Genomic DNA, 18895 nt, shown 5'->3' on the forward strand with positions numbered 1-18895 from the left:
TTACTTGGCAGAGTGACTGCCACAATACCACCATACATTCACTTGGGGATGGATCAGGGCAGACTGATGGGTCAGCTCTCGGAATGGCTTAAGCTCACTGCATCTCTTTAGGTCTCCAAGAAATGCTAAGTTTTCTCTTTGTTGTGAGAGACATGAGGTAAAATTGACATGGGGAGACAGAAGCTGAATGGCCCTCAGGGGCTGACCCATAGGGTGCCGAATTTAGGGAATAGCCGAGAGAGAGCTCGGCATAACTCATTACCCCAGGCTGTGGGGCATTGGAAGAGAGCTACCTTACAGTTCATGCCTGGTCGGCTGCAGAGTGGAAAGGGGATAATCTGGGCCTCTGGCCTGCGGTGCGCACAAGCATAACAATCTCTTTTGTTTAGAGTGCGGATGGAATATTTAATCCATGTCAGCCAGGTATTTGCGTCTTTGTATCCCGTTTCTAGAGCTATAGTCTGCCTTAAGTCTTTTACCTCCACAGCCGTTACCTTAGTTGGGTGGTTCTGGAGATGGGAGGAGAATGCTGGGCATGATATGTTTGGGGAAAGTGTTAGATCCCATACATTCCCTGGACTCTGGGTCTGGATTTCTTTATTGTTTTTAACTGATGGTCTAGCCAGCCTCAGAGAGAAGATTCCTACAGGGTCCTGTCCTGTAACATCTGCTCCTAACCCATATCATTAGAATATGGAAGGTTCTTGGGCCACTGTTTGGGGATTATCTATAATTAGCAATAAGGGGTTACACTGCAGTGACTTACAATTTGGTGGGGTGGGACCACGAATAAGTTGGAGTTTCTGTTTCAGTCCTTGCAACTTATTTGAAGAAGGGGCCTGGCTGTCCATCCTCCATGTTGCATGGTCCACCAAACATTTGTCCAGTCACCACAGGAACTTTTTAAGGATCCATACTTATACTTTGTTGACTCACTACAGTATGGACATAGATACTTATCTACATTTGATAGCTGCCTTTGAGCTCGTTCATCTCCACGAGATGACTGAACAAGGGTCGAACTGAAGGGTTAAGGGATGGTTAGTTTGAGTCACGTAGATGACAAGGTAACCTCCTGTTGGAAAGAAAAGGGAAAATAATATTAAGCCCTTTTTAGAGTTAATTTGGTGGGGGTGGGCCCTGGGCTGACAGCTCATTTTTCTCTGGCTGTGGAAGCCACTCCTTTCACTCGCATGTGGTGTGTCCATCCCCTTTTGGCCATGGAGACAGTGGTTTCTGTAGTTAGAAGCACTAGATAGGGTCCTTCCCAAGCTGGTTCGTGTTTTCTTTCTTCCAGCTTTTGATGAGAATGTGATCCCCAGGCTGACGCTGACATCCTGGGAACTCCAAGGGTGGCATCTCTGCAAAAGGCCTTTAGTTTTGAGGGAAGAGAAAGTGGAAGACAGACCAAGTATATAGCTCCTGAAAAATGGATCTTTAGTTTCAAACGTAGGAGTGTCAGCAGTGGAGTGTAAATAAGGCAACCCATATCGCATTTCATAAGAAGATAAGCCAATATCTTTCTGAGGGGCAATTTGGACCCTAGGTAAGGCAATAGGAAGGCATTTGGTCCATGATAGTCGAGTCTCTAAAGTTAATTTGGTTAGGTGGGTTTTTAGGGTTTGGTTTATTCTTTCTACTTTTCCTAATGAAGGTGAGTGCCAGGGGGTATGGTATTCCCATCTTATTTCTAATACCTGGGCTAGCTTGTTAATGACATGTGCAGTCAAATGGGTTCTATTATCTGAATCAATATATTCTAGTAATCCAAACCTAGGTATAATATTTTTGATTAATGCCTTAACTACATTACTGGTGGCTGCACTTGAAAAGGGAATAGCTTCTACCCAGTGAGTAAGGTGATCCAGTATTACTAGTAGATATTTTAGGCGACCTATTGGGGGCATTTCGGTGTAATCTATTTGGATGCTTTGGAATGGCCCTAAACCAGAGTTTCTTCCTCCGAGGGGTTTTCTTAGGGTTTGCTTATTAGTTTTTTTTGCATATTAGACAATTATCTGTAACTTGTTTTGCTAAATTCCTGTACATCCATAGACTCCAAGAACTGCATCACACATAGCTTAAGGTCCCCAATGGGTTCCCTGATGCAACTGAGATAAAACCTCCCTCATGAGAGATTTAGATAGCATTTCTCTTTGATCTGGTAACACCCATTTCCCTTCTAAGTTTTCCTTGGCTCCTATTTTTATTAATTTCTCCTTTTCAGCAGGGGAGAAAATGGGAATGGCGGTAGGGGGAGAAAGGCAAGGAGTGAGGTGAAAAACGGGCGTTTCAGAGGAAACCGCAGCTTGTTTGGCTATTTGGTCTGAAGGTTATTCCCTTGGCTTTCAAAAGAAAGATTTTTCTGGTGTCCTGGAACATGGACAATAGCTATTTCTTCTGGCAACTGAAGGTTATCTAATGCCTGGGTGATTAATTCTTTGTGGGCAAGGTCTTGGTCTTTGCTATTAATGAGACCTTGTTGAGTCCAAATTTTTCCAAAGGTATGGGCTACCCCGAAGACATATTTAGAATCAGTATAAATAGTCCCTTCTTGGTTTTGTAAATGTTTTAAAGCCTGATTTAATGCAAACAATTCACATGTTTGATCCGACCAGTTATTGGGCAATCTTCCTGACTCTACTTCTGCAAGAACTTCTCCATCAACCACCGCATACCCGTTATGCCTTTGTCCCCCAGTTACCCTAGAGGGGCCATCTATGAACAGATGTCCTGTTTTGAAAAGGGTCTCTCTTAAATCGGCCTTGACTTTTGTGTGATAATCAATTAAATCTAAACATTTATGCTCAGGTCCTTTTAGATTTGGGTTCCCTGTCAGGAAACCTGCTGGGTTAAGTGAATTATCAGTGGTTAATATTAAGTCATCTATTTCTAGTAAGATAGCATCATACTTTAAAATCCTTGAGTCGGTAAGCCATCTTCCTGCCTTTTAAGATTGTCCTAACCTGATGGGGTGTGGTCACTACCAAGTTTCCCCCAAAGGTTAGCTTTCTGCTTTCTTTAGTTAATAAGATGGTAGCTGTGATAAATTGAATACATTTGGGCCACCCACAGGTTACTGGGTCTAAAACTTTTGATAGAAAGGCCACAGGTTGTCAGTGGCCCACATGCTCTTGAGTAAGCACCCCTAAAGCTATCCCCTTGTTGTTTGTGTTAATGAAAAGGTGAAATGGTTTTTCTAGGAAAGGAAGGGCTAAGACAGGGGCAGTAATGGTAGGTGTTTTAGCTCCTCAACCTGGTGGATTTCATCAGAAGTCCATAGGAGAAGGTCAGGCTTTTCCTGGGTGAGGTTCACGTATAAGGGTTTCATCTTTAGGGCATATTAATCCATAGTCAGCAATACCCAACTAATCCCCAAAATTTTCTGAGCTCTTGCTTGGTTTTAGGCAAAGGTAAGGATGTGATTCCTTCGACCCGTTCGGGCCTTATCTTTGACTTGCCTTTACTTATTAAGTGTCCTAAATATTTAACCTTGGGTTCCACAGATTGGAGCTTTCCTTTTGAAACTCGTAACCCCTTCCCTTGTAAATAGTTAAGAAGGCGTGTGGAGAAGACAGCCACCTGTTCTATAGCTTCACCAGATATAAGCAGGTCATCCACGTATTGGAGCAAGCATATGTGTTTTGGGGTACAAATTTGTTCTCGAATCTGTTCTAGGACTTGACCAAAGAGGTTAGGTGAATCTGTAAACCCTTGGGGCAAGACTGTCCATTGGTATTATTGCTTTTGCCCAGAATGAGGATCTTCCCATTCGAAAGCAAATATGTCCCTGCTGTCCTCAGCCAAGGGGCATGCACAGAAGGTGTCTTTTAAGTCTATCTCTGTAAACCATTAATGGTCATATGGTATTCTGCTAAGTGTAGTCTAAGGGTTGGGAACAACAGGGTGGGTAGTCTGGACTATTTGGTTAATAGCTCTGAGGCTTTGCACTAGTCAGTATGACCCGTCTGATTTCTTTACAGGCTATATTGAAGTGTTATAAGGAGACGTACAGGGTTCAAGGAGCTTATCTTGAATGAGACCTTCAACTACAGGTTTTAGGCCTATCCTGCCCTCTAGGGGAATGGGATATTGCTTTCTTCTTACTATTTCCCCTGGGGATTTTAACTTTATATGTATTGGAGCGGCTTGAAGTCTTCCTCGATTTCCTTCTCTCGCCCATACATCAGGATGAATATATTTTTCATTTGCAGTGGTAAGTAGATTTAATGAGGTGAGAAATCTGTTTGGACTGACACATAGGTCTATACCTACTTTTAGCATTAAATCTCTTCCTAATAGGTTAGTTCCTGCCTTAGGGATTAACAGAAATGGAACATGAACTGATCAGTTTTTATATTTGACCTCTGTGTCTTCTAAGATTCTTGCTTTAAACCTTTCTCCTTTGACCCCCAAGACAAAAAGTTCTTCTGAGGAGCAAGGGACATTAAATAAAGGGAAACAAACAGGGGCAAGCTGCTCCTAAATCTGTTAAAAGGGTTATAAACTTTTCATGTTTAGGTCCCACCTCTAAATTTATTAGGGGCTCTTGGTAGGATTCAAGATAAAAAGAATACAGCCCCTGACTCCCTGTTCTTCTTCAAAGGCCTTAAATGGAATGACTGCTTTCTCCTTCTCCCATTCAGGACATTCTCTCTTGAAATGACTACTCCTCCACGTTTGAAGCATGTATTTTGTCCTCCCTCCCTTCCTGTTCCAAGGTTACCTGGTCTCGACTCTCTATGTCCTTTATATGGTTTAGCATGTGAGGACTTAAACCCTTTGTAAGTTTTGGCTCCCTGTAGGCCTTGTTTAGGGTGGGATCCCTAGGTAACAGAGAGTAGTATCGGTGGGCCTTGTCTTTTGGAACCGCTGTTGGAAGGTGGGTAACATAATTTTTCCTTTTTGTTTCTGCTTTTCTTCATCTCTTCTCACATATACTTTTTGAGCTTCTCTTAAAAGCTCTTCGATAGTCCGGTCTTTCCAATTCTCTATCTTTTGTAATTTCTTAGCAATATCTGGCCGTTTATAACAAAACGTAACCTGAGTATTCCCTGCCCAAGAGGGTCTTCTAAATCTAGGCCTGCATATTGTCTCATTTGCTCTTTCAGCCTCTCTAGGAATTCCATAGGTCCTTCATCCTTTCTTTGTTGTATATTGAATGCTCAGGAAATATTTTGGGTCCTAGGTACTGATTCCCAAATTCCTTTTATTACCACTTCCCTGAGGTCTTTCATATTCTCTTGGTGAGCTGCATTGTTATTGTCCCATCGAGGGTCTTGGGCTGGAAATTTTTGGTCTGCCATAGGAACGTTTTGGCCAGGAGGATGTTCACGTTCCCAGACTACCATAGCAGCCCTATGGATCGTGCCTCTTTCTTCCCCTGAAAAGAGGATGCCCAGGATGGTCATTAACTCCTCCCAACTATACAGCTGTGGCCGTAAGAATTGATCAATTTGATCTGCTACCCGACATGGGTCGTCTAATAATGACTTGAGTTCCTTTTTTAAATTTCGAACTTCTGAGCTAGTTAAGGGAACATTTACGAAGCCGATTCCTTCTCCTTCAAGGGGCACTTCCCTTAAGGGGAAAAGAGTTGGGGCTGATTCCTTAGAGGTAGAGGGGAAAGGGAAGTTCTGAATATCCTTTTTACACTGTTCTGCCTCACACTAGAGCCTTCCTGGAGGAGGCGTAGACTCAGATGTGTGGTTAGGTAGGGCATGGGGCATTGGGGCAGACATTGACTCAGGGTTATACGGAGGAGGAATTGAGTGAAGGGGGTCCTGTGCACCCGCTTGGGGTGGGGGATTTGGTGGAAGCAGGTGGTCTAGTGGGTCTCCTGCATTGGTGGATTGTTTTGAGGTAGAGGTCTTACTTTCCTCAAAGGAAGTGATTTCTGGCTTACTTCCTATAGCTTTTAGGAGGTAAAGAAGGATGGGTCCCTGCTGCCAACACAGGGCATAATCTGTTTCCTCCTGGGAGATGGGACTCTTGTCATTGACATACTCTATTAGAACATGACAAATCCAATCATTTGACTGAAACTTTGGCCAGAAAGCTGAGGGTTTGAGGATGAGCTCTGTGGTCCAAATGAAACAACAACATTTTATCATTTGTTGTTTTTTCTTATGTTTAGTCCTTTCACTATCCCTCCAATATTTTAACATGAGACCTAAGGGACTACCAGAGGGAATGTTATTTTCATCACTAGCTTTATCTCTTTTATTTCTTGTCTTACTTGGGGTGTTTCCCATCCTGGAGGTTTGGTGTGAGGCTCAATGCCTCGTGTTAGAGATTTCTTGCCTTCTCTTCTCTAGAGGTTTACTGAGGCTGTCTCTCCTATTAGAGATTTCTTGCCTTCCCTTCTCTAGAGGCTTGCTGAGGCTCAATCCCTCATATTAGAGATTTCTTGCCTCCCCTTCTCTAGAGATTTGCTGAGGCTCAATTCCTCCTCATATTGGAGATTTCTTGCCTTCCTTTCTCTAGAGGCTTAATCCCCCCACCCCTACAACTGGAGGTGTCTTGCACTCCTCTCCTTTCGCTTTGGCCTTCTCTGGCTGCTTCCGTCATGGGAATTTAAGTCCCTCTTAGCATCAGTGTGTTGGTATAAGCCCCACAACAGGAATCTGCCATAAGCCGTATGAGGTGACCACGGAACTGCAGATCCGGACTCCACACTTGCTTTGTGCTTAATTATACATTTCATTCACACACATTCAACCTCCAAGATGTACCAACTACCAAGGAAATACTTTGTTGCCCCTGTGACTTTTCTTACCTTGGTTTGTGCACAGAGTTACCTGGTCACCATGGTATGTGAGGATCCTTTTCACCTGCGTTGCTGAGAGTCCAGGTTTATTTGTCATGCTGGGGGAGGTCCTGATCCCTCATCCCTGAGGACACCGCAGCGAGACAGTGGGATACATCTCCTCATGAGAGATGGTCAGGGACCTCTTCCCGGATGAGAAAGGCAATCACGGATGAGCCCCCAAGTTGTTAGAAACAAGGGCTTGGAGTGACAAGGAAAACAAGCACCCAAACGAAGCATTTCTCAGCAAAGCAAATTTACTTCTGCAGAAGGGTGCTGGTTGCACTTCTGGCCGTGCTGTAAGAGCACACCAAACAAAGGAGGGAAGGGGTTTTTATCCCTAACACGGTTAATCCCTGGTTCTGTGTCCTGTCCCCATTGGCTAGAGTCAGACTGCACAATCTACACTGACCCTATTGGCTACCATTTAAAATTGAATATGGCTAATTAGGCGGGGAGAGGCTGTCTGTTACAGTACATCGCATGTTTGGGCATGTCAGGGTGCAGCAAAGGTAGGAAGGGTAGTTTTTAACAGGGAGAGCTATTTCAGCAGTAGGGGTTGCTGACAAAATGGGTAGCCAGGATTAAAGAGGACTCTTTCCAAATAAGGAAGAGAAGTGAGTTACAGATTGGCACTGGCAGGAGAAGTTGTTTACAGAGCAGATAGCTTAGGAGAAGAGACAAGGAAGTAGAGCTCAAGAACAAAGAATAAGGAAGTCAGAAATTAAACCTTTGAAGAGGAACTTACTGTATCTGACATGCTCATGGATTCCTTAGGTCAGTAATTTGGAAGGGCAGTGTGTGGGTGGCTTGTTTCTTATCCCAAGATGTGTGGGGTCTTAGCTGAGAAGACATATGCTTGAGGTGCACTTGGCTAGAAGCTCACATCACTTGGAGGCATCTTCCCTGACATCTTTGGCAGCTATGCCACCTGATGACTTGGACTTAACTTGGCTGTTGGCTGGAATACCCGTATGTGGCTTCTTCATGTGGTCTAATTTGGGCTACTTTATAGCATGAGAGCTAGGTTCCAAGAATGAGTGTCCCCACAGAGCAAGGAAGATGTGCGTGGTATTTTTATGGTTCAGGCTTGGAGCTGTATAGCATCACTTAAACTGTACACTGTTGGTTGATGCTGTTACAAAAGGCCATTCAGATTCAAAAGGAGGGTGATAAAGACCCCACTACTCAACTGCAAGAGTGTCAAGTTTACATAAAAAGGAGGACACCATGGGAGATAATGTGGTTATATTTGGAAAATAGAATCTACATTATGAAGAGTAGTTGCAAAAGGAAAGGTTTTGAATAAAGCCATATTTAATTCATGCCCTTGAGCCATGATCTTTTTTCCTTTCATTTGCTCTTAACCTAAAGGCATTCATGGAATCTCTGCAGAATTGGTTTTCTGATTCCCAAATTGTAGACAATGGGGAGAAAATAAACTGCAAAACCTGCATACTTTACTTTGCATCCTGCATTCTTTCTCATGATTTATGTTAAAATGACCATTCAGCTAGCAAATTTACTTTATGGAAAGTTTGGTATGCTTTTGGCTGCTGTTCTATCATAAAATTGACTTATGTAAAAACTGTCAATGTTAATACACATTAGATTTGTATTAGCATATGCGCTATTTTTTGTTGCTATAAGTTCCTGGAGTCTAGTTATAGTATATAGCAATGACACAAATCCATTTTTCTGTAGATACAGGGTAGTTATTTGAGATTATAATCTGGATTGAAAATTCGACAGCAGATATAGGTAAAGTCAAAGATATGTCAGAAAAATAAAAGGCACACCAAGAATATGTCTACTATGACACAGACTACTAACATTAACCTGCCAGTTCTATAAATTGTACGTATATATTGCATATGTGCAACATGTAAGTACAATTTGATATAAAAGTACATGTCGAGCATGCATGTACAACATGACTATGGAACCATTCTCATTCCAAATGTTAAGGTTCGTGTTTTTTGGAAACTTTTAAGGATAGGTTGACTCCAGTCATTCAGACAGAACCTCAAATACTGGCATTTATCCTGGTGAATTCACAGAGGGTCTTGTGCCCAACTTTACAGGTGTAGATACCTGCTGCTTTTGGCACGCTAAGAGTGGATTGGTCTTTAGGGAGATTTAGGTAATCAGGTTTATCAGAAAAAAGCAGGAAATACAGTTGTTGGGGAGATAATTTCCTTTATCTACCCCCTCCATTCTTTTTGCTGTTCTCGTATTTCCTCCCTGTGTTAGAAATACTGCCTTTCAATGCCATCACTTTAGCTTTCAATAGTCTTTTGAAGGAAATTACAAGAAGAAAATACAGCATACTGTTTTACATTTACACTTATTTACTATAAGATTTTCATTCCCAGAGATCCAGTTTTGAATTTATATGTTTTTAAATAATCCTGGTAATTTTGTTTTACATTTCTTGTAATGCATGTCTGCTGTCAACAAATTCTTATATCTTCTGTTTATCTGAAAAGTTATTCTTCCACTCTGCTTTTGAGGGGTATTGAATTTTCAGTTGAGTTTGTTCTTTCACCACTTTAAAGATACCTTCTGGCCTATATTGCTTCTGATGAGAAGTGGCCTTGGTTTGTATTGTTCCCTTGTTTCTTTTTTCTTTCGTTGCTTTCAAGATTTTATAGTTGTTGGTTTTCAATAGTTTGATTATGATGTGACTAGGTAGTTCTTTGTATTATTTTACATGGAATTTGATTTGTAAATCCTTTTTTCACCTCCCATCAAAGGTAGGATTATTGACTCATTATTTCTGCAAGTAGTTTTACTTTTTAATGCCTCATTTTACACTCTCTTCTTTTAATTCTCCATTTGTACTTATGTTAGACCTTTTGAGGTTTCTGGCTCAAGAGACTGGATGCTCATGTCATTAATTAGTTAAGATTAAAATGCAGCAAGTTTACTTGTAATCTCAAAATACAGGTTGTTACATTTGACAGTTAAGAGGTCATTGGTGACCTTAGCCACAGATAGAGAATGAAAAGTGGAGTCCGAACAAGAAAAAAAGGGTTGAGGAGTAAATAGAAACTGGAGAAATGAAGAGGCTTACTTATGTTTCTGTGTTTGATGCTCCATAATTATGTTTATAATCCAGAGTTTTATTTTACTTTTTGGCCTTCATCATAAACGGCATCTCCCTCTTCCCTCCTTTTTAAAGTGTTCTGAAAAAATATGAACCATTTTGTGACATGATTTCTAGGAGAATAATTGATATAATAAACTGCCTGTGCTTAAAGAAAAGAATATCTTAGCTAGGGAATTAATATTTTTCTGACTTGATGTGACTTGTGGTTGAACCTCTCTGACATTGGATATTCAATTGGCATCTTTTTTATATTCATATAGCAGGAAAACTAGACAGTATTATACACAAGGACCATTTTACCTTTTTTTTTTTTTTTTGAAGACAGGGTCTCCCTCATCACCCAGGCTAGAGTGCAATGGTGCGATCTCAGCTCACTGCAACCTCTGCCTCCCAGGTTGAAGTGATTCTCCTGCCTCAGCCTCTGGAGTAGCTGGGATTACAGGCACATGCCACCATGCCTGGCTAATTTTTGTGTTTTTAGTAGAGATGGGGTTTCACCGTGTTAGCCAGACTGGCCTTGAACACTTGACCTCAGGTGATCCGTGTGCCTTGGCCTCCCAAAGTGCTGGGATTACAGGCGTGAGCCACTGTGCCTGTCCCCATTTTGCCTTTATGTGGGTGATGTTGCAATTGTTAGGAAGCAGAAGACTTGAGGCCTCTATATATGTATTAACTTTTATGTTTGTTTTAATGGACACTAGAACATTATTGAATAATTCATTATTAACCTATTACAGGCTTTTGTGAAGTCATAAATATATTTCAGGTAATAATATACATAAGGATGACTTTATTAAGTAATATTTTTTAACTGGGCAGACTTTCATATGCAAATTATTATGTATCTTAACTTCAAAACTTAAAAGTTTTGACATTCAAAATTTTCTCATATGAGTGTTTTGTGTAATAAATATAGGGCACCAAAAGCAAAATACAACAAAGAAAAATAAAAAGCATTTAATTCTTGGATAGAGTTCTCCTGGGGAGCATTTTGACTTCCTTTAATTAGATAATATTATAGTTAAGAATGAAATGTAATATTGAAGGGTTTTGTTACATTTTTACTGTACATTAGTTTTTTTTTTGGTTTTTTTTTTTTTGAGATGGAGTTTCACTCTTGTTGCCTAGACTGGAGTGCAATGGTGCAATCTTGGCTCACTGCAACCTCCGCCTCCTGGGTTCAAGCGATTCTCCTGCCTCAGCCTCCCATGTAGCTGGGATTACAGGCACACACCACCAGGTCCAGCTAATTTTATAATTTTAGTAGAGACGGGGTTTCTCCACGTTGGTCAGGCTGGTCTTGAACTCCTGACCTCAGGTGATCCACCCACCTCGGCTTTCCAAAGTGCTGGGATTACAGGCATAAGCCACTGCGCCCAGCCTGCATTAGTATTTTAGAGTAAAGAATGAGGTTACATACTTAACGTTAAAGAAATCCCTTTGTAGTGACTTTACTCATGATTCCAAGATGAATGCAGTTTAGTACTTTTTGATTTTGGAGTATTTTAACCATAACGTTTCAGAATTAGGCAGGTACTTCATAAAAAAAATGCCTGGTTATTGCAGGTGGTTGTAGTGTTGGATTTGTTATTGAAATATTATCTTTCTTTTTTTTTCTTCCCAGTTCAAAGCAGTATTCAGCGATTTCAAGAGAAGTTTTTTATTTTTGCTTTGACGCCTCAACAAGTTAGAGAGATATGCATATCCAGGTAAGAGGAATATTTGGAATGTATTTCTCATGAATATTGGTTTATTCACCTGTAGGGCTGCCATAACAAAATTTCACAGACTGAGAACAGCGTAAGCAACAGACTTATTTCTCAAAATCTTGGAGGCTTCTGTCCAAGATCAAGGTTTTGGCAGGTTTGATTTCTCCTGAAGCCTTTCTCCTTGGCTTGCACATCTCAGATGGCCTTTTCTCTGTACTAGTGCATCCCTGATGTCTTTCTTTTCTTGTAAGGACACATTCATATTGGATTAGGGACCTACCCTGTGGCTTTATTTAACCTTAATTTCCTCCTTAAAGGCCTTGTCTCCAAATACAGTCACATTGGGGGTTAAGACTTCAACATATGTTTGGGGATACACAATTCAATCCATAACAGTTGACCTGTTTCTTTTATGAAAGGGTAGTATACTTTGACTAAAGTCAGCCAAATATTAAGTAAATACTGTGTATTAGAAAAAATTTTTAACCTTTGAATAAAACCTCAATGTCTTTTAGATTGCTTTTTGTTCTATTTGACAATAATTTTTTAAATGAAAAATTTATTCCCAGGCTGGACATGGTGGCTCACGCCTGTAATCCTAGCACTTTGGGAGGTGGCAGTATCACTTGAGCCCAGGAGTTCAGACTAGCTTGGGCAACATGGTGAAACCCTGTCTCTACAAGAAATACAGAAATTAGCATCACCTATTCAGGAAGCTGAGGTGGGAGAATCACTTGAGCCTGGGAGGTCGAGGCTGCAGTGAGCTGTTGTGATCGTGCTACAGCACTCCAGACTGGGCAACAAAGTGAGACCCCGACTGAAAAAAAAAAAAATTAGGAAAAACAATATAAAAAGAATTTATAATAGCCCAAAGACAGGGTGACCATAAGCTTTATCATTCCAAACTGGGGCATTTTTGAGAGTGAAAGTAAACATTACTAATAATTATTCTGAGATAAGAACATAAACTGAGGCAGTTATGGATAAAGTGAGCTGTATAGTCATCCTGACCAAAAAATTACTAGATATATGAAAAGTATTGGTAGACCCATTTGTAAAGAGCAGATGAACTAACAGATTTAAGAAGAAAGAAAAGGAAATCTGTAGCATTTAATTTTCCAATTAAAAATATTTTTTAAAAGGCCGGGCACGGTGGCTCATGCTTGTAATCCCAGCACTTTGGGAAGCTGAGGTGGGTGGATTATCTGAGTTCAGGAGTTCAAGACCAGCCTGGCCAACATGACGAAACCCGTCTCTACTAAAAATACAACAAATTAGCCGGGCGTGGTGGTGGGCGCCTGTAATCCCTGCTACTCAGGAAGCTGAGGTAGGAAAATCACATTAACCTAGGAGGCAGAGGTTGCAATGAGCCGAGATCGCGCCACTGCACTCCAGCCTAGGCAACAAGAGCGAAACTCTGTCTCAAAAAAAATGTATATATGTGTGTGTATATATATATACACACACATACACACACACACACACACACACACACACCTTTAGTGTTAACAAAATTTTATATGACTCTTTAAAGTTGCTTTCTTAAAAGATTCAGCATAATGAAACTAAGGCTTCTGGAGGTTAATGATTTTTTAGGACTGTAATGTTAAAAGCAGAACAAGAAATTGAGTAGAGTTGTTTACTTCCTTTTCAACTATTCATTAGAACACTCTTTGAGATGATAATAAGAGTTTTTCAAAAATAAGATTGTTTCAGTTAAGTAAGTTTGGGAAATTCTGTGCTTAATTACATAATTTTTTTTTTTGAGACAGAGTCTCGCCCTGTCATCCAGGCTGGAGTGAGTGTAGTAGCGTGATCTCGGCTCATTGCAGCCTCCGCCTCCTGGGTTCAAGCGATTCTCCTGTCTCAGCCTCTTGAGTAGCTGTGACTACAGGCAGGCGCCACCATACCTGGCTAAGTTTTGTGTTTTTAGTAGAGGTGGGGTTTCGCCATGTTGGTCAGGGTGGTCTTGAACTCCTGGTCCCAAGTGATCCACCTGTCTCGGCCTCCCAAAGTGCTGGGATTACAGGCGTGAGCCACCATGCCCAGCATAAAAACTTTACATTTTGTAGTAATTTTTATTTAGATAAAAATTACATAAATAGGACATATATTCTTTATCCCAGTTTCCCTTAATATTAAATCTTATATCACCATAGTACAATGATCAAAACCAAGAAATCAACATTGGTACAGTACTATTAACTACAGACTTTATTCAGATTTCACCAGTTTTTTGGCCAATGAACATCTTCTGTTCCTAGATACAATACCAAATCACGTTTAATTGTTGAGTCATCCTACTCTACTTCAATCTGTTACAGTTTCTTAGTTTTGTTTTGTTTTGTCTTTCACAACTGGTCAGGTGTTTTGTAGATTCTTTCTCATTTGGGGATATGACTGATATTTTATCACGATTAGATGGAGGTTGTGCATTTTTGGCAAGAATACCTCAAGTTATGTGCCCTTCTCAGGGTACCATATCAGGCAACAGGTACACAACACCACACTTGGCTAATTTTTATGTTTTTTGTAGGGATGAGGTCTCACTGTATTGCACAGGCTAGTCTCAGACACCTGTGCTCAAGTGAGCTTCCCTCCTCTGTCTCCCCAACTATTGGGTTTACAGGTGTGGGTTTACAGATGTGAGCCACCATTCCTAGCCCATTTATTCATTTATAACAGTGTGGACTCATGGGTGCTCTATGGGTTATATTCCAATGTTACAATAATTTATATTGCTCAAATTGTTCTATCTTTGTCTATTAGAAGTTCTTTCAAGTTGGCTCCTATGCCCTGTTGGCATACCTTTCTCCCTGAAACCCACTTTGAGCACTCTTTAATTTCTTGCACCAAAAATGCTCCAGGCTTATCTTGTATTTTCTCTGCCGCAACTGTGGAATTGATCAGTTCTCCAAGGAGCCCTGGTTTCTCTCATTAGACTTTATTTTATAACACTACTTTCCAGAAAAAGTGATTTATTTGTCTCTAGCATATTGTACATTCTGGATTCGGATGATTGCTTCTTGTGTCATTTAACTACTTCTCTCCGCATGTTTCTCAAACTTTGCTGCATATTAGCATCAGCTGGGGAGATTTAGGAAATTCACATAGTCAGGTTTTATCCCACATCAGTTAAATTAGAATCTCAAGATTGAACCCAAACATCAGGGGTTTTAAAGTTTCCCAGGTTTCCGGTAGGCAGCCAACTTGAAAACCACAGCTGTGTTTCTAGCTCCTTCCCCTTTGCCTGTAGTGGTAGTAAGATCTAGACTAGAGGCTTGAATACGTTCTTCTCCAGGTTTTTTCTTTCTGTTACATCTTGTGAAGATTGAACATTGGATTCAGTTCTCTTCTTGGCTTTAGCGCTGCTCCTTCCATTTGGTGCTAGTATATTTTTAACCATGCTCTCTCAGTTCCTCACAATGGCTTCTTGTACCCATTTTCAGGAATCAATCTGGGATTCTCTTCTTGCTACTCTATGATAATATTCATTAATGTGCTTTATTATTTTTATATTGGTGGCTGCAAAATTACCAACACCTCCCTCCAGACACCTTTTTCAGTGCCTCTCCTTTGACCTACAAGGACATCAAGCACAACACATCTAAAATTGAACTAGCCTTCCATCAAACCTGCTTGTCTTTTGTTCTTTTATTCATTCATTCAGCACACATTTATTAATTGTCCGCCATGGACCAGACAATATTCCAGGCACCAAAGACGCAAAGTTGAAAAACAAACTGGCCTCATGGAGATTTTTGCTTAGTGTATTTCCTTCTGCATTACTCATTTCATTAATGGCATTTGAATCTGCCTGGACAGAGGCCTCTTTGTGATAGGCCACTCTTCATTTACAACATCCTCTCAGTTTGCTGCACTTCACTAATTTTTTTTTTTTTTTGAGACGGAGTCTCGCGCTGTGGCCCAGGCTGGAGTGCGGTGTCGCGATCTCGGCTCACTGCAAGCTCCGCCTCCCAGGCTCACGCCATTCTCCTGCCGCATAGCTGGGACTACAGGCACCTGCCACCACGCCTGGCTAATTTTTTATATTTTTAGTAGAGACAGGGTTTCACCGTGTTAGCCAGGATGTTCTCGATCTCCTTACCTCGTGATCCACCGGCCTCACCGCGCCTAGCCCTTCATTGATTCTTTTATGTCCTTCTGAATCTTTAAAACTCAGCAAGGCAACTCTGCCTTTGAGGGAGCTAGTATGGTCTTTAGAGTAATACTAAGTAGAGAGTGAATTCTGAGCCAACCACTTAGGTCTGTATGCCCCTAAACAGGTGACTAAACCTCACTTTCTCAGCATGTAAAATTGGAATAATGATCACCACCTCTCTGGGTGGTTTGGAAGATTGATGCTGTAACTTGCTCTGCCTCTTCTTGTCCTGTTGAGTAGCATGGCCATCTCTTCAGGTGCAGCATTCCAAAACCTGGATACCCTCCTAGAATCTTCCCTTCCTTTATCCTGCCTTCTCACATCTAGTCATTCATCAAGTCTTACCATTTTTTTTGTTTGTTTGTTTGTTTTTGAGACGGAGTCTTGCTCTGTGGCCCAGGCTGGAGTGCAGTGGCGCGATCTCGGCTCACTGCAAGCTCCGCCTCCCAGGTTCTCGCCATTCTCCTGCCTTAGCCTCCCGAGTAGCTGGGACTACAGGCGCCCACCACCATGCCCGGCTAATTTTTTGTATCTTTAGTAGAGACGAGGTTTCACCGTGTTAGCCAGGATGATCTCGATCTCCTGACCCTGTGATCCGCCCGCCTCGGCCTCCCAAAGTGCTGGAATTACAGGCATGAGCCACCGTGCCTGGCCAAGTCTTACCATCTTTTATGTGTAAATATCACTCAGTGATATTTATGTTTAATAGTTTTCGGACCCCCATTTGAAATTACTATTATTTTTTGAGCCAGGGTCTTGCTGTGTCACCCAGGCTGAAAGTGCAGTGCCACAATCAAGGCTCACTGCGGCCTTTTATGTCTGGGCTCAATTGATCCTCCCACCTTAGCCTCCCAACTACCTGGGACTGTAGGCACATGCCACCACATCTGGCTAATTTTTCTATTTTTTGTTTAGACGGGGTCTTGCTATGTTGCCTAGGCTGGTCCTGTACTCCACCTACCTCAGCCTTCCTAAATGTTGGGATTACAGGCGTGAGCCACTGCACCCAGCTTCAAGCCTTTGTTTTTGCCTCTTCAATTGTAATGGTTTCCTAATTATGAGATCTTTCTATTAGAAGGCTCCTACGTATGATCTTTCTAAAGCCCCTTCAGTTTTTTTCTCTTTGATGCTTTAAACACACTCTAATGGTACCTCATAAAATCCACACTCCATTGCCTGGCAGTTGTTTTCAACATCTTGCTCTGCTTTTTTGTTTTGTTTTGTTTTGTTTTTTAAATCATCTTATCTCCTGTTACTCTTTTCTAACAACCTGTGCTCGGACTAGGCTTTCCCATGTGTTTCCTAGGTTAACCGTGGTGTTCACATCTTTGCACTTCTGCCGTCTTCTTTCTCTGTACTCTGCCTGACAAACCTCTTGAGCCGTGTTTCAAGGGCCACTTCAGGTCATACGTCCCCTGTGGTGCCTTTCCAGATTTGCTTTAATGTTTCCTTTGTTTCTCACTTTGCCACGTACTTATTTTCTGTTAAGGCATCATTGCATTTATTTCACTGCTTGCATTTGCAACCTTCTTAATGAAAGCAGCATCTTTTACTCATTTTTATCATCTCAAAACCCATTACAGTACTTAGCATATAGTAAATGCTTCTTTTATATCTGATGGACCAATATGTAAAAGTTCCTAGAACAATGATGGGCAGAAAATGAATGTCAGAAAATGCCTTGGTCATTACTCATAATGTTTGTGAAGATATTTAGCACATTGTATTTTCCAGTTTTTGTTAATTTCCCTTGCCAGAATAAAGTATAACTCCTTAGTGAGCTGTTCAAAACCCTTTATGCTTCCATCCATCTTTCTAGGCTCATCTCTTGTCATTTCTCTTTCTTCACATCATGTTTCCCATCTTTTCTGATCTGTATCTCTGGCCTTTCTTTTTTGCTGGAAATTACTGTACTAGATACCCACAGTTACTCATGTTCCTAGTGGAGCCACTAAGCAGAAGTAGGTAGAACCACTGCTGAAAAAACCCTGTTTTCTAGTTAGATTGGATTAATTATGATAACGACCTTGAACTTTCAAGACAAAAATTTTCCCTTTTTCTATAGCACTTACTTTTTCATAATGTACTGTACCACTTACTATATTTTACTTTACGTGTTGTATGTCTGTTACCTGCTTAGCATATACATCCTTTGAAGCAAATACTGTGTTATATTTGTCTTTGAAGCTCCAGCGCCCAGAATATGAAATGTTTCTTGATTTGCATGAGTGGAGTGATATGGGTTGCTCAGAAGAGGTCAGTATTGTCAAGGATATGGGGATGTTTTGAATAGCCATTTGAGAAAGCTGCTCTTGGTAAGAACAGTGGGAGCAGTGGAAACAGTCACAGCAGCCAGCTGCTTCCATGTGTTGAGCACGTCTTATATTTAGGCACTTGACATGTGTTGTTAGCATGTTTAATTGTCACAGCAACTTGATGAGGTTGGTGCAGTAATTTTCCATCTTTAACAGATGTAGAAACTGAGGCACAGAATGGTTAAGTGATTTGCACGATGTTGTGCAGCTTGGGACTGTAGAACTTAAGGTGGTTGTCACTGCTGTGCTTTAATGCCTTCCAGTGGAGCTCGAGGATTGGAAACAGAAGACTGGCCCAGTTAGAGCACCATGAGGGCTCAGTGTACTCCAGTCTTCTCAAGAAACGACTAAATTCTAGTGATCTTCTCTCTGACAGAGTCCAAGATTTATGACAATGGCTGAGGATAATACTTCTTAAAACTGTAATGTGTATGCATGTCACCTGAGGATCTTGTTAACATGCAGATTCTAATTCTATAGGTCTAGGATGGGGCCTCAGAGTCTGCATTTCCAACAAGCTCCTAAGGAATAACAGTGCTGCTTCCCCGTGGACTCCATGTTGCGTGGCAAGAGTTTGGAGGGTTCAGTATGAAATATATTTTACATGGGACCATTAGATTCTCATCTAGAAATTGTAAGAGGTTCTGTATCTTTAATTGGATACGTAATTATGAAGTTGCATGGTATGGAGATGCTGAGACTCTAGGCACTAATTCTTTATCCTGGGTCTTGTATTAGTATCCCCCTAGTAACTATAAAAACTAATGCTTAGGCTGTACTTGACATCAA

General features: G+C 41.1%; 1 protein-coding gene across 13 annotated transcripts in view; it reads left to right on the forward strand.

Moving 5' to 3' along the window:
- The window catches only part of PIAS2 (protein inhibitor of activated STAT 2), a 132396-nt gene that overhangs the window by 41126 nt on the left and 72375 nt on the right, over positions 1–18895 (forward strand). For all 13 annotated transcript variants that reach the window (XR_007721293.1, XM_050767950.1, XM_050767960.1 and 10 more), the window contains one exon: positions 11545–11629. Coding sequence is in view for 12 of the 13 variants with exons in the window: in XM_050767950.1 (XP_050623907.1) it covers positions 11545–11629 (85 nt within the window). In the remaining variant the exon portion in view is untranslated. The remainder of the gene's footprint in view (positions 1–11544; positions 11630–18895) is intronic.

Source organism: Macaca thibetana, chromosome 18 (assembly GCF_024542745.1).
Source record: "Macaca thibetana thibetana isolate TM-01 chromosome 18, ASM2454274v1, whole genome shotgun sequence".
Taxonomy (NCBI): domain Eukaryota; kingdom Metazoa; phylum Chordata; class Mammalia; order Primates; family Cercopithecidae; genus Macaca; species Macaca thibetana.